The sequence below is a fragment of the Chiloscyllium punctatum genome, chromosome 11 (genome assembly GCF_047496795.1).
Source record: "Chiloscyllium punctatum isolate Juve2018m chromosome 11, sChiPun1.3, whole genome shotgun sequence".
NCBI classification, from domain to species: Eukaryota; Metazoa; Chordata; class Chondrichthyes; order Orectolobiformes; family Hemiscylliidae; genus Chiloscyllium; species Chiloscyllium punctatum.
The window spans coordinates 27,603,337-27,617,079 of record NC_092749.1 but is presented as its reverse complement, the minus strand read 5'-3'; the positions used below and the strand labels follow the sequence as shown (position 1 = coordinate 27,617,079).

Sequence of the window (13,743 nt, the reverse complement as noted above, 5' to 3'; positions counted from 1 at the left end):
GCGTTCTTCCTCCAGGCGTCTGGTGGTGAGGGAGTGGCGGTGAAGGAGGCCCAGGACCTCCATGTCCTCGGCAGAGTGGGAGGGGGAGTTAAAATGTTGGGCCACGGGGCGGTGTGATTGATTAGTGCGGGTGTCCCAGAGATGTTCCCTAAAGCGCTCTGCTAGGAGGCGCCCAGTCTCCCCAATGTAGAGGAGACCGCATCGGGAGCAACGGATACAATAAATGATATTAGTAGATGTGCAGGTAAAACTTTGGATGTGGAAGGCTTCTTTAGGGCCTTGGATAGAGGTGAGGGAGGAGGTGTGGGGGCAGGTTTTGCAATTCCTGCAGTGGCAGGGGAAGGTGCCAGGATGTGAGGGTGGGTTGTTTGACTCTTTGACTCTTCACATTTCACCACCTGCCATGAGGCAGTTTAAACCCATGTCCAGAGTATTAGTTTGGCCCTCTGGATTCTAGTCCAGTGACATTACTGCTACCCCACCATTTCCTGAAAGCTGAACTTCATTGTGTGGACTTTTTTAATCTGCCAGTTCAGATGTGCTATATGACATATTGTCTGGAGTAGTTAGGACTTGAAACTGAATCTTCTGACCCAGAAGAGGCAAACATTTTAAGTCAGTCTGTCTAGATATGTTATGACACACCGCCAGGACAAGTGGACCTTGAACCCAGATGACCTGGCCCAGAAGTACACTAACACTGCATTACAAGAGCCACATTATTAAATTTTAAATCAACCTACTCTGACTTAGTTAAAAATCACACAACACCAGGTTATAGTCCAACACATTTTGGACTATAACCTGGTGTTGTGTGATTTTTAACTTTGTACACCCCAGTCCAACACCGGCATCTCCAAATCATGACTACTCGAACTTAGTAAGATGCAATTGGAGCAGTTGGGACTTCTAGCCTAGAGCAAATCCTGAGTGACATTCCTCATTGTTCATAGCAAATTCTGCTAATGGGATGCTAAACATTAAAGGTAATGATGCAGACAATTGTTGTGAACTAATTATTTAATTGTATTCAAATATATATGAGAAAAAGCCAGGAGGTGACTGGGTTTTATGATTTGTGGTTGGTTGAAATAAAACTCTAACTAGAAAGTATGTCTAGATTTTATCTAGTGTAAGACACTCAAGACTCACAAATAGTATGCTCTGTGTGTTATCCTTTCTTCTAATTATTATTTCTCTTCACGCCTCTATTGCTAATTGTTTGTTATTGATTTTTTTTTTCTCTAGAGAAAGTTACCTGGTGCTAGAATAAGTGGAGGCCTTTCTAATTTGTCTTTTTCATTTCGAGGAATGGAGCTGATTCGTGAAGCCATGCATGGTGTGTTCCTTTACCATGCTATAAAGGTAGAAAATTATCTTTTTCCATTACACCAGTCCCATCAGTTTGGATAGTAATATCAACAATTGTTATATTTAAATATGCTTTATGGTTACAGTTTGACCTTTTGTAAAACAGAATTATAAGGACTGTTGTTATAACTCTGACTAGAGTATTGGCCATTTACCTGTTGCAGTTCAGTGTGCTTGTTGACCTTTATTCCCTAGTGTAATTTTCTCACTCCACATCTGCAAAATCTGTGTTACAAATCTCTTTTAGGCTGGGATGGATATGGGAATTGTGAATGCAGGAAAGTTGCCTGTTTATGATGACATAGACAAAGAACTTCTGGAGCTATGTGAGAATTTGATCTGGAACAAAAATCCTGCAGCTACAGAGAAATTATTGCAATATGCCCAGGTAAGAATATTTGAACAGGAATAACACTTGTTGAAACTGCTCATAGTCAAAAATGGACTACTGAATGATACTGGCAGCCAAGAGCATGGTTTATTTTGCTAAAATCATCAACCTGTGACATATATAAAGCACACAACAGCAAAATATAAAAGAGAACTTGTCTTCGTCTAACAAAAGTTGACAAAGCCAAAGGAGGAGGTAACTAGACTCAGACAAAGCTCGGATAAAGAGGTTGTTTTTAACAAGGATGTTAAAAGAGGAGGGATAAGCAGAGAGAAATCAAGTGTAGAACTCAAGCAGCTAATGGTGGGGCACAGGGAGTGAGGGATATTCAAAAGACCAGAATTCTACATTCTTGGAGAGTTTGTAGAAATATGAAATAAGTTTCCATTTGTGCATCTAAACTAAAAGACCATAAGGTATAGGAGCAGCTTTAGGCCATTTGGCCCATTGAATTTGCTTCACCAATCGATCGTAGCTGATATGTTTCTTAACCACATTCACGTGTCTTCTCACGTGCCTTTGCTATCTATCTCTGTCTTAACTGCACTCAATGAGTTAGCCTCTGCAAGCCACTCCAGTAACAAGTTGTATAGATTAATGACCTCTGGCTGAAGAAGTTCTTCCTTATCTCTGTTCTAACGAGTTGTCCCTTCATTCTGAGGTTCTGCCCTCTGGTCCTAGTCTCTCCTTCTAGTGTTAACATCCTCTCCATGTCCACTCTATCCAGGCTTCTCCGTATTCTGTAAGTTTCAATCAGATTCCACCCTCATCCTTCTAAACTCTCATCAATTACAGACCCAGAGTCTTCAACCACTCTTCATACTCCAAGCCCTTCATCCTTGGGATCATTCTTGTAAACCTTCCCTGGACCCCCTTCCACACCTGCACATATATCCTTTTATAAGGGGCCCAAAACCTGTTCATAATATTTCAAATGTGGTCTGATCAGAGCCTTATGCAGCCTCAGCAGTACATCTCTGCTCTTGTATTTTAGCTATCTTGAAATGAATGCTAACATTGCATGTGACTTCCTGACTGCGAACTAAATCTGCATGTTCACCTTAAGAGAATCCTGAATTAGGACTTCCAAGTCTCTTTGTGTTTCAGATTTCCAAAGACTTGCCCTGTTTAGAAAAGAATCTGTGCATCTATTTTTCGTACCAAAGTGCATAACCTCACATTTTCCCACATTGTATTCCATCTGCCACTTCTTTGCCAACTCTCCTAACTTAGACAAAAAGTACTGAAGATTCTGGTTTACTAGGTAGACAAGCTGGAGGCTGGAAGAACACAGCAATCCAGGCAGCATCAGGAAGTGGAGAAATCAACATTTATTGACAATCAAACGTTGATTTCTCCATCTCCTGATGCTGCCTGGTTTGCCGTGTTCTTCCAGCCTCCTGCTTATCTACCAACTCTCCTAGCTTGACCAAGTCCTTCTGCGGCCTCCCCACTTCCTCAACACTACTGTTCCTCTGCCTATCTTTGTCAGCTGCAAACGTAGTAACAATGCCCTCAGTTTCTTTGTCCGCATTGTTAATATATAACATGAATATTTGTGGTCTCAGAACCCTGCAGTACTCCACTCGTCACTGGTTATCATCCTGAAAAAAACCCATTTATCCCTACTCTTTGCTTTCTGCCAGTCAGCTAATCCTCTATCCATGCCTATACCTTGCCCCTAACACCATGGACTCTTATCATGCAGGACATTGTCAAAGACCTTCTGGAAATTCAAATAGATCATGGCCACTGGCTCTCCTTTGTCTAACTTGCTCATTATTTCCTCAAAGAATTCTAATAGATTTGTAAGGCATAATCAACTCCCAACCCTCTGAAAAGGTCTTGCTGACTCAGCTGTACTATATCTCACACTCCCAAGTACTCCGCAATCTCATCCTTAATAATGAACTCCAAAATCTCACCAACAACCAGGTTAACTAGCCTATGGTCTTCTCCCACCCTAAAGAGGGGTGCTACAGGAGACATTTTCCAGTTCTCTGGGACCCTCCAGCGATTTCTGAAAGATCACCACCAACACCACTACAACCTATTGTGAAACCAGGAGATATTGTAGGTCATCAAGAGTAGAGCTAATAGGTGAATTAGGTTACTTGTAATAATGTGTGAAAGTAAAAATCCTAGCCCCGTTGGATTCACTTTCCCCGTCTCCTAGCTCAAACAAAGATGAAGTTTGAATGCTCAATTGAAACTATTCTGGAATTTTGCAGAACAGAATTGTTCTGGCATCAAAATATGGAACTTATCATGGAGAATTTATTTGATTCCAATCTTTCATTGACAAACATGTCATTGTGAATTAACCTGATCCCGAAGATTTCCAGTTTATATTAAAAAAAAGTTTTAAATAGTAATTATGATACCAATAACAAATAAATTTTAAAATTCTTCAAGAACATCTCAATACTGACATATTCAGTGAACTATGGGTTCAAATACTCCATCACCAGCATCTGCATGATAATAGAACAGTTAATGGTCAGTACTTATGGTTGTAAATGGGCAAAAATATTGAAGGCAGTGCCTGCGTTCACGAAATAACATTTGAAGATTAAATAGATTCCTAATGTTGGTGGCAAGTCAAAATGCATATGAAAATTTGGAGAACAAAATCTATTTAGAGTGGTTTCAGTAGGAACAATGCTACTTTTAAACTTGTTCTACCATTGATACAAATTTATATCATTAGTGCTGACCGGTGTTGTGTTTTACTACTTTTGCCCTTGAGAGATTTCGTCTAGTCTTTCTGAACAAAGTAAATTATGTCCTGGCTCCTGTAGTAAGTACACTTAAGTTTACTCTGTTAAATATAAGCAGCAATCTTAAATCAGTCGTGAAAAGTCGCTAAAATATACTGATTTACTGGGTCACTGTTGCTTTCAGAATCATACCACTGGTGGGAAGAAAACTATACATACTGATGAATGGAGGAATGGTTCCGTTGAGGAACGACTTGTCTATGCTCTGATAAAGGTAAATGCTTGAATATGTCTGGGATTGAGAGTGGCACATTTTAAGTGGAAGCGATTGGGATTTCCAGTGTGAATAAGATTTGCTTTGTAAACTTCTTCTGTTTTGAATTTTTTTTCTCTCTAACTCCTCTCTTCCCCGCCCCCCCCCACCACCCCAACACCCAAGATTTTGCTTATTGTGTTTCTCTGCTGCGTTAGTTCAACTTCTGTTATTGTTCTTCAGGGTGTAGAAAAATATGTAGTAGAAGATACAGCAGAAGCAAGAGCCAATCAAGAGAAATACCCCAGGCCTTTACATATAATCGAAGGCCCTCTAATGAATGGAATGAAAGTTGTGGGAGAGTTATTTGGAACAGGAAAAATGTTTCTTCCACAGGTAAGACTGGAATAAGCTAGTTCGTTATGTAAAGATTAAGGTGTATTTGCATTGCCATTTGATTTTACTTCTATTTTCTACTCAATCTTTTGAGGGTCAGCAGCTTAATTGGCTGGACAGCTGTTCTACGACATGGAGTGATGCCAGCAGCATGGGTTCAATTCCTGCTTCAGCTGAGGTTCCCCTGATGGACTCTGCTTCTCAACTTCTTTCCATTCTTTAGGTGTGCTAATCCCCAGGTTAAACCACCACCAGTCTTCTCTTGCTGAGAAAACAGCTGTATAATTCACCAGGACTACTGCAACTTTAACTTGAACATAGAACGGTACAGCACAGGAACAGGCCCTCCAGCCCACATGTCCATGCCAACCATGATGTCAATCATAACTAATTTCACCTTCCTGCATGTGATCTGTATCCTTCTATTCCTTGCATATTCATGTGTCTGTCTAATTGCATCTTAAGCTTGGCTAATTGATCTGCTTCTATCATCTCCCCGGCAGTGTATTCCAGATACCTATCACCCTTTGTGTTTTTAAAAAAAGCAAACTTTGCTCGCACATCTGCTTTTAACTTTCCTCTTCTTACCTCAGACTTGCGGCCCCTCATCTCTGACTATCCACCCTATCTATGCCTCTGAAAATTTTGTATATTTCTGTAGGTTGCCCATCAACCTCCCACACTGTATCAAAAATACTCTAAGTTTGTCTACTCTTAATGGCTAATATAGTCCAATTCAAGCAACATCCGAGTAAGCCTTTTTTTGTGCACCCTCTCCAAAGTCTCCATATGCTTCGTAGAGGGTGACAAGCAGAACTGCATATAATGCTCCAAATTTGGTCCAAATGAAGCTTTATATAATTGCAACATGACTTGCCAACTTTCATACTCCAAAATGCCCAACTGATGAAGACAAGCATGCCGTATACCTTCTTTACTACCTTATCCATTGGTGTTGCAACTTTCAGAAGGCAATGGACAGAACCCCAGGATACCCATTTATATCAGTGCTTCTAAGGGTCCAACTATTTACTGTATACTTTCCTCATGCATTTGACTTACCAAAATGCACCACCTCACACTTGTGTGGATAAAACTCCATCTGTCACTTCTCCACCCACCTTTCCAACTGAACTCTATCCTTTCATAACATTCCTCACTATCCACCACCCCATCAACTTTCATGTCATTTGAAAAATTACAGGTCATTCCACCTACATTTTCATTCAAATTGTTTATAAATTGCAAACAACAGAAGCCTCGGTACTGATCCTTGCAGAACACAACTGATCACAGATGTCCAGTCCTCCTCAATTACCCTCTGTATTCTATGACCAAGCTAATTCTGTATCCACTATGCCAGCTTACCATGGATTCCATGTGATTCAATCTTCCGGACCATGAAGGACCTTGATTGGCGCCACATCCACAACCATCTATTCCTTCCACCAACGACCCTCAGTAGCAGCAGTGTGTACTATCTACAAGCTGCACTGCAGAAATTCACCAAAGATCCTCAGCCAACACCTTCCAAACCCACGACCACTTCCATCGTGAAGGACAAGGGCAGCAGATATGAGAACACTACCACCTGCAAGTTCTCCTCCCAAGTCACTCACCATCCTCACTTGGAAATATATCATCGTTCCCTCACTATTGCTGGGTGAAAATCCTGGAATTCCCCACCAAAGAGCATTGTGGGTTAATCCACAGCAGGTTGCAACAGCTCAAGAAGGAATCTCACCACCACCTTCTCAAGGGCAACTAGGGAGGGGCTATAAATGACGGTCAGCCAGCAATGCCCACATTCCACGAATGAGGAATAATAATAAATGCTTTAGTGAAGTCTATGTAGACAACATCCTCTAACCTACTCTCATCTATCACATTTGTAAATTATGCAAAAGTTTATTAAATTTTTTTGAGACAGTACCTCCCCTGCATAAAGCCTTGCTGACTATCCTTAATAAGTCCATTATTCTGCAAATGCAAGTAAATCCTGTTCACTAGAAATCTTTTTCTAATAACTCCCCCACCACTGATGTTAGGCTTGCCAGCCTATAATTTCCTAGATTATCCCTGTTGCCCTTAAATAAAGAAATGACATTGGCTATTCTCCAGTCTTCTGAGAACTTACCTGTGGCTAAAGAGGATACAAAGACCTCTGTCCCAGCAATCTCTCCCCTTGCTGCCTTCAGTATCTTAGGATAGATCCCATCAGATTCTGGCAATTTAGCTACCTTAATGCTTTTTTTCAAGACACCCAACACCACCTCCTTCTTACTATTATCAACATATCCCTCCCCAATCTAACCATCATGTATGTCATGAATACCAGTGCAAAGTACTCATATAAGGACCTCACCCACTTGCTCTGGCTCTATGCATTAATTCTCTCCTTTGTCCTTAAGTGGCCCTCCCTTTCCATAGCTATCCTCTTACTCCTAACATATGTATAAAATGACTTGGAATTCTCCATAACCTTAACAAGAACATTTCATGGCCTCTCCTAGTCCTCCTAATTTCTTGTTTAATTTTTTTCTGCTTCCTTTATACTCCTCAAGGGCATTGTTTGACTTCAGTTTCTTAAACCTTACATCTGCTTCCTTTCTCTTTTTGACTAAACTTTCAACATCTCTAGTCATCCAACGTTCCCAAATCTTGCCATCTTTTTTTTTTATCCTCACAGGAACATACTGGTCCTGAACTCTAATCAACTGGCCGTTAAGAAACTCCCACATGTCGTGTGTGAATTTACCCTCAAATCGCCACACCAATCCAATATCATCAGTTCCTGCCTAATACTGTTGTAGTTTGTCTTCCCCAATTTAACATTTTCACCTGAATATCAGTCTTATCCATAACTATCCTGAAACTTACAGAATTATGATCACTCTTCCCAAAATGCTCCCCCACTGAAACTTGGATTATCTGGTCAGGCTCATTTTATAACACAGCCCCTTCCATAACCCCTTGGACTACGTACATACTTTGTCCCATCTAAACCCCTGGCACGAATGGAGTCCTAATCAAAATTGGGGCAGTTAAGATCACCCACAAAGCAACCCTATTGTTTTTACATTTTGCCATGATTTGCTTCCTTATCTGTTCTTCCATATCCTGCTAGCTAACAGGAGGCCTATTGTATAACCCCATTGTAGTGATGCACCTTTCTCATCCCTAAGTTTTATCCATATGGCTTTGCTGGACGAGCCCTCTGAGATGTCCCCTCTAAGTGCAGCTGTAACATTCTCCTTAATCAACAGTACAACTCGCCCACCAGTTTTCCATCCTTCTCTGTCTCACCTGGAACATCTAAACCCCAAGCTGCCAGTCCTACTGTTCTCTCAACCATGTTTCTATAATGGTAGCCACACCATTGTCCCATTTTAATGCAAGACTCTAAACTTGTCTGTCTTGACTGTTATATTCCTTGCATTAAAATAACTACACTTTAGACTACCAGTCCTGCAGTGTTCATGGACCTGACCTAGTCCCACCATGTTCATTAACCTTTACGTTTATTCAATCCTGGGGTGCAGAAGGGAATGTTATGCTTTGCCTCAGCAAATTGAGGAAGGCACTCAACCAACATTTTAGTCTATTCACTATTCTTGGACCTATCAGTTGATATCAAGCTTATTTACAATAATTAACCAATGAAGAATTACAGAGAAGTACCAAAGGATGGCAATACCAAAGGAATCAGTAGAAACCTCTGTTTTTAGGCACAGAGATGACAGAATTATCAAAGATATCTTATGAATATGTGAATTTTGATCAGTTAATACTGAGTTTACTTAGATGCAATTAGTTTTGCAAATACAAACATATGAATTAGGATAAAATCATGTCCAATCTGGTTTTGGCCTGTATTCTACTTGCCTACCCTTTTGGCTTCCTTGTTGTCTGGAGTCTATTTACCTGTGCCTTATTCAATAACTCTGCTTCCAGCCCTGTCTGGAGGAGAATTTTCATTTTTACTTTTAATTTTAAACATGTGTCTGAATAGTCCCTTTTTATTAAAGAGAAAAATTCTTAAGCAGGAGATGGTAAATTTCAAAGCCCAACTGAGATTTTTTGCGAGATGAGCCTATATTACAATTTTGAAGACCTTTCACCTGGGCATGATTTAATGATTTTGAGGTGTCCAATTTGAGGCATTTTCAAACATTTTTCAATGTTTTGTAAAGCTGATTTATCTCATCAGGTTGTTAAATCTGCTCGTGTAATGAAAAAAGCTGTGAATTACCTTATCCCCTTCATGGAGAAGGAGAGAGAGGAAAGACTGGCACAGACAGGTCATTCAGAAGAAATGGTAAGTTGTTGTATATAGAACTGAGATTGCAGGCTTATATGGCCTCCTTTATTATTTTATTAGAAGGCCTGTTTTTAAACATCTTGCATCTAAATTTAGTACTGACTTTATTTTCTTCGAGTATTTTCAAAGCAAAATATTGCAGGTGCTGGAAACTTGAAATAAAAACTGTAGCTATTACCTAAATTATTGACTTGGATTTAATAGTTTTGTCAGGTGAGAGACACTGATCAGTGAGTGGTCCACTTGCTCATGCCCATGCCATCTTGGTAAATGCAGTCATCTGGAGAGAAGGTGGCGAATTAACATTGGGCATGGAGTCCCCTTCTGCAATCAGGGGTCATACCCATTAAGGAGAAAGTGAGGACTGCAGGTGCTGGAGATCAGAGCTGAAAATGTGTTGCTGGAAAAGCGCAGCAGGTCAGGCAGCATCCAAGGAGTAGGAGAATCGACGTTTCGGGCATGAGCCCTTCTTCAGGAATGAGGAAAGTGTGTCCAGCAGGCTAAGATAAAAGGTAGGGAGGAGGGACTTGGGGGAGGGGTGTTGGAAATGCGATAGGTGGAAGGAGGTCAAGGTGAGGGTGATAGGCCGGAGTGGGGGTGGGGGTGGGGGCGGAGAGGTCAGGAAGAAGATTGCAGGTTAGGAAGGTGGTGCTGAGTTCGAGGGATTTGACTGAGACAAGGTGGGGGGAGGGGAAATGAGGAAACTGGAGAAATCTGAGTTCATCCCTTGTGGTTGGAGGGTTCCTAGGCGGAAGATGAGGCGCTCTTCCTCCAACCGTCGTGTTGCTATGGTCTGGCAATGGAGGAGTCCAAGGACCTGCATGTCGTTGGTGGAGTGGGAGGGGGAGTTGAAGTGTTGAGCCACGGGGTGGTTGGGTTGGTTGGTCCGGGTGTCCCAGAGGTGTTCTCTGAAACGTTCCGCAAGTAGGCGGCCTGTCTCCCCAATATAGAGGAGGCCACATCGGGTGCAGCGGATGCAATAAATGATGTGTGTGGAGGTGCAGGTGAATTTGTGGCGGATATGGAAGGATCCCTTGGGGCCTTGGAGGGAAGTAATGGGGGAGGTGTGGGCGCAAGTTTTGCATTTCTTGCGGTTGCAGGGGAAGGTACCGGGAGTGGAGGTTGGGTTGGTGGGGGGTGTGGACCTGATGAGGGAGTCACAGAGAGAGCGGTCTTTTTCGGAACGCTGATAGGGGAGGGGAGGGAAATATATCCCTGGTGGTGGGGTCTGTTTGGAGGTGGCGGAAATGACGGCAGATGATATGCTGTATATGGAGGTTGGTGGGTTGGTAGGTGAGGACCAGTGGAGTTCTGTCCTGGTGGCGATTGGAGGGGCGGGGCTCAAGGGCAGAGGAACGGGAAGTGGAGGAGATGCGGTGGAGGGCATCGTCGATCACGTCTGGGGGGGAAATTGCGGTATTTGAAGAAGGAGGCCATCTGGGTTGTACGGTATTGGAACTGGTCCTCCTGGGAGCAGATGCGGCGGAGACGAAGGAATTGGGAAAATGGGACAGCGTTTTTAAAGGGGGCAGGGTGGGAGGAGGTGTAGTCTAGGTAGCTGTGGGAGTCGGTTGGTTTATAGTAAAATGTCCGTGTTGGTTCGGTCGCCCAAGATAGAAATGGAAAGGTCTAGGAGGGGGAGGGAGGAGTCTGAGACGGTCCAGGTGAATTTGAGGCCGATATAGTCATCGATGTAGCGGAGGAAAAGGTGGGGGGTGGTGCCAGTGTAGCTGCGGAAGATGGACTGTTCCACATATCCTATGAAGAGTCAGGCATAGCTGGGGCCCATGCGGGTGCCCATGGCTACTCCTTTGGTTTGGAGGAAGTGGGAGGATTGGAAAGAGAAGTTGTTCAGGGTGAGGACCAGTTCAGTCAGTCGAAGGAGGGTGTCAGTGGAAGGGTACTGGTTGGAATGGCGGGAAAGGAAGAAGCGGAGGGCTTTGAGTCCTTCGTGATGGGGGATGGAGGATGGAGATGTACAGGGACTGGATGTCCATGTTGAAGATAAGGCATTGGGGACCAGGGAAGCGAAAATCATGGAGGAGGTGGAGGGCGTGGGCGGTGTCTCGAACGTAGGTGGGGAGTTCTTGGACTAAGGGGTACAGGACCGTGTTGAGGTATGCAGAGATGAGTTCGGTGGGGCAGGAGCAGGCTGAGACAATGGGTCGGCCGGGGCAGTCAGGTTTGTGGATTTTGGGCTGGAGGTAGAAACGGGCGGTGCAGGGTTGTGGGACTATGAGGTTGGAGGCGGTGGATGGGAGTTCCCCTGAGGTGATGAGGTTATGGATGGTCTAGGAATGCGTCGTACCCATTAACTCTGTTACTCTCTCCACCGATGTTATCTGACCTAGTAAATATTTATAGCACTGTTGACTTACACCTTTTTTAGGTGTTGCTTAACTTTGAAATCCAGTGAGTTCTACCACCTTTCTCTGGTTATGACATATGCTGGTAATGTGCTCACAGCCACGAATACTGATACCGTGGGATAGAGAAGGCAGTTGTGGATTTAATGAGGCAGAATATTGCAGCTCAAAAGGAAGTCATTTGGTCCATCAAGTTTGTACCTTCTATACTGATGAATATTCAAGTTAGTTTCTTTATAGCCCTTCAGTTTTTTTTCAGTCTATTTATTCAATTGTCTTTCTGAAAGTTTCTGTGTTTAATGGTTTCCACCATCCTAATAAGTCGTAAATCCCAATTTTCCAATCACTCATTTCTTTCTTTCTAATCGCTATAGATGTAATATTTACAATTAATTATTTTGTTGTTCTGATTTATTTTTGTTTGAAGGACTTTGTGATGTTTTAGAGATTTGAAAAGCTGTTATGTAAAATTGATTTGATTATTCTTTTCATCATTTCTATGTGTGACTGAGATAGGATATTTCCTGCCTTAAGAATTACACGTTCAAAATTTTCTTTTTGTGTTTTGTTTAGACTAGACACACTGCTATTTATGACATACCCCTGTTTGTGAGGCCAAAGCATAGTGAACACAGTTTGGATTAATAAATCTTTGGCTTTAATCTTTAACTTAAAGCCATGGGTTGAAGGGTTGAATTAACTATTCCTCGTATTAGGTTGATACATTCCTAATTTAAATTAGAGACTAATTAATGCTCCCAGGGAGAAATTGGATCAGTTAAAGAAGCAGAAAATAAAACCTGATGAGAAAAGTACACAAGAATGGGGAAAACTTTGAGCAGTTTCTTGAAAGCATAACAATTACAACTAAATCTGACAAGGAACTCAGGGACAGCTTCTTTACAGTAAGAAGTGTGTCATTTTATTGTTGTATCTTTTAAAAACTATGGACCACAAGGAGTAAGAGTTGCTTTTAAAAATAGTGCTTTGGTTCCTGCAAAATGTAGATGATCAGGAGCTGGGGTGTTATTTGCAAGTGAAACTGATTGGTTCTCAGATAACTGAGCAGTTGGAACTGGAAACATGTTCTAGAGACACTGACACACAGAAGAAAAGATTCAAGAGTGTGCCTCGCCAGTAGAAGCTGCCTGTTCTGAGGTTTAAAAAAAGCTCGGTTGGGGTGGCATGGTGGCTCAGTGGTTAGCACTGCTGCCTCTCAGTACCAAGGTCCCAGGTTCGGTTCCAGGCTCGGGTAACTGTCTGTGTGGAGTTTGTACATTCTCCCTGTGTCTGCGTGGGTTTCCTCCAGGTGCTCCAGTTTGCTTCCACAGACCAAAGATGAGCAGGTCAGATGAATTGACCGTACTAAATTGCCCATTGTGTTAGGTGCATTAGTCAGAGGGAAATCGGTCGGGGTGGGTTACTCTTTGGAGGATCGGTGTGGACTAGTTGGGCCGAAGGGCCTGTTTCCATGCTGTAGGGAACCTAATCTAAATTTGCAGAAAACCAGTTACCTTTCCTTCAATTGCTGTGAGCTGTGACTTTGAATTGATAAATTAGGGACATTATCCAAGTGAATCAGTTGCTCTGTACTTCCTACAAACCAGTGAAAACTTTCAGAGAAAAATAATTGAACACAAAGGGCATGGCTAGCCAATGTTGGAATCGAGAAGCAAAGACCACTGAACTGACTGCATCCAATTTTCATGTACTCCGGGGAAACCAGATAAATACAGGAGGCAGAAAGGGATAAATGGTTATACTGATTGAGTTGAAATATGTTGTGGTGCTTTGAGTGGAGCAGAAATGCTCTGACAGCCTATTTAGTCTGAATAACCTGTTCTTTGATGTAATTTCAATCTAATTACAGTTTTGTAAACCAAGTCAAGCTATCGTAACAATTCAGTTTTCTAAATGTTTACAAT

General features: G+C 42.3%; 1 protein-coding gene across 5 annotated transcripts in view; it reads left to right on the top strand.

Annotated features, from left to right (window-relative positions):
- The window catches only part of mtr (5-methyltetrahydrofolate-homocysteine methyltransferase), a 76,347-nt gene that overhangs the window by 34,614 nt on the left and 27,990 nt on the right, over positions 1–13,743 (top strand). For all 5 annotated transcript variants that reach the window (XM_072580548.1, XM_072580550.1, XM_072580551.1 and 2 more), the window contains 5 exons: positions 1,249–1,365; positions 1,619–1,759; positions 4,667–4,756; positions 4,979–5,131; positions 9,342–9,449. In XM_072580548.1, coding sequence (XP_072436649.1) covers positions 1,249–1,365; positions 1,619–1,759; positions 4,667–4,756; positions 4,979–5,131; positions 9,342–9,449 — 609 coding nt within the window. The remainder of the gene's footprint in view (positions 1–1,248; positions 1,366–1,618; positions 1,760–4,666; positions 4,757–4,978; positions 5,132–9,341; positions 9,450–13,743) is intronic.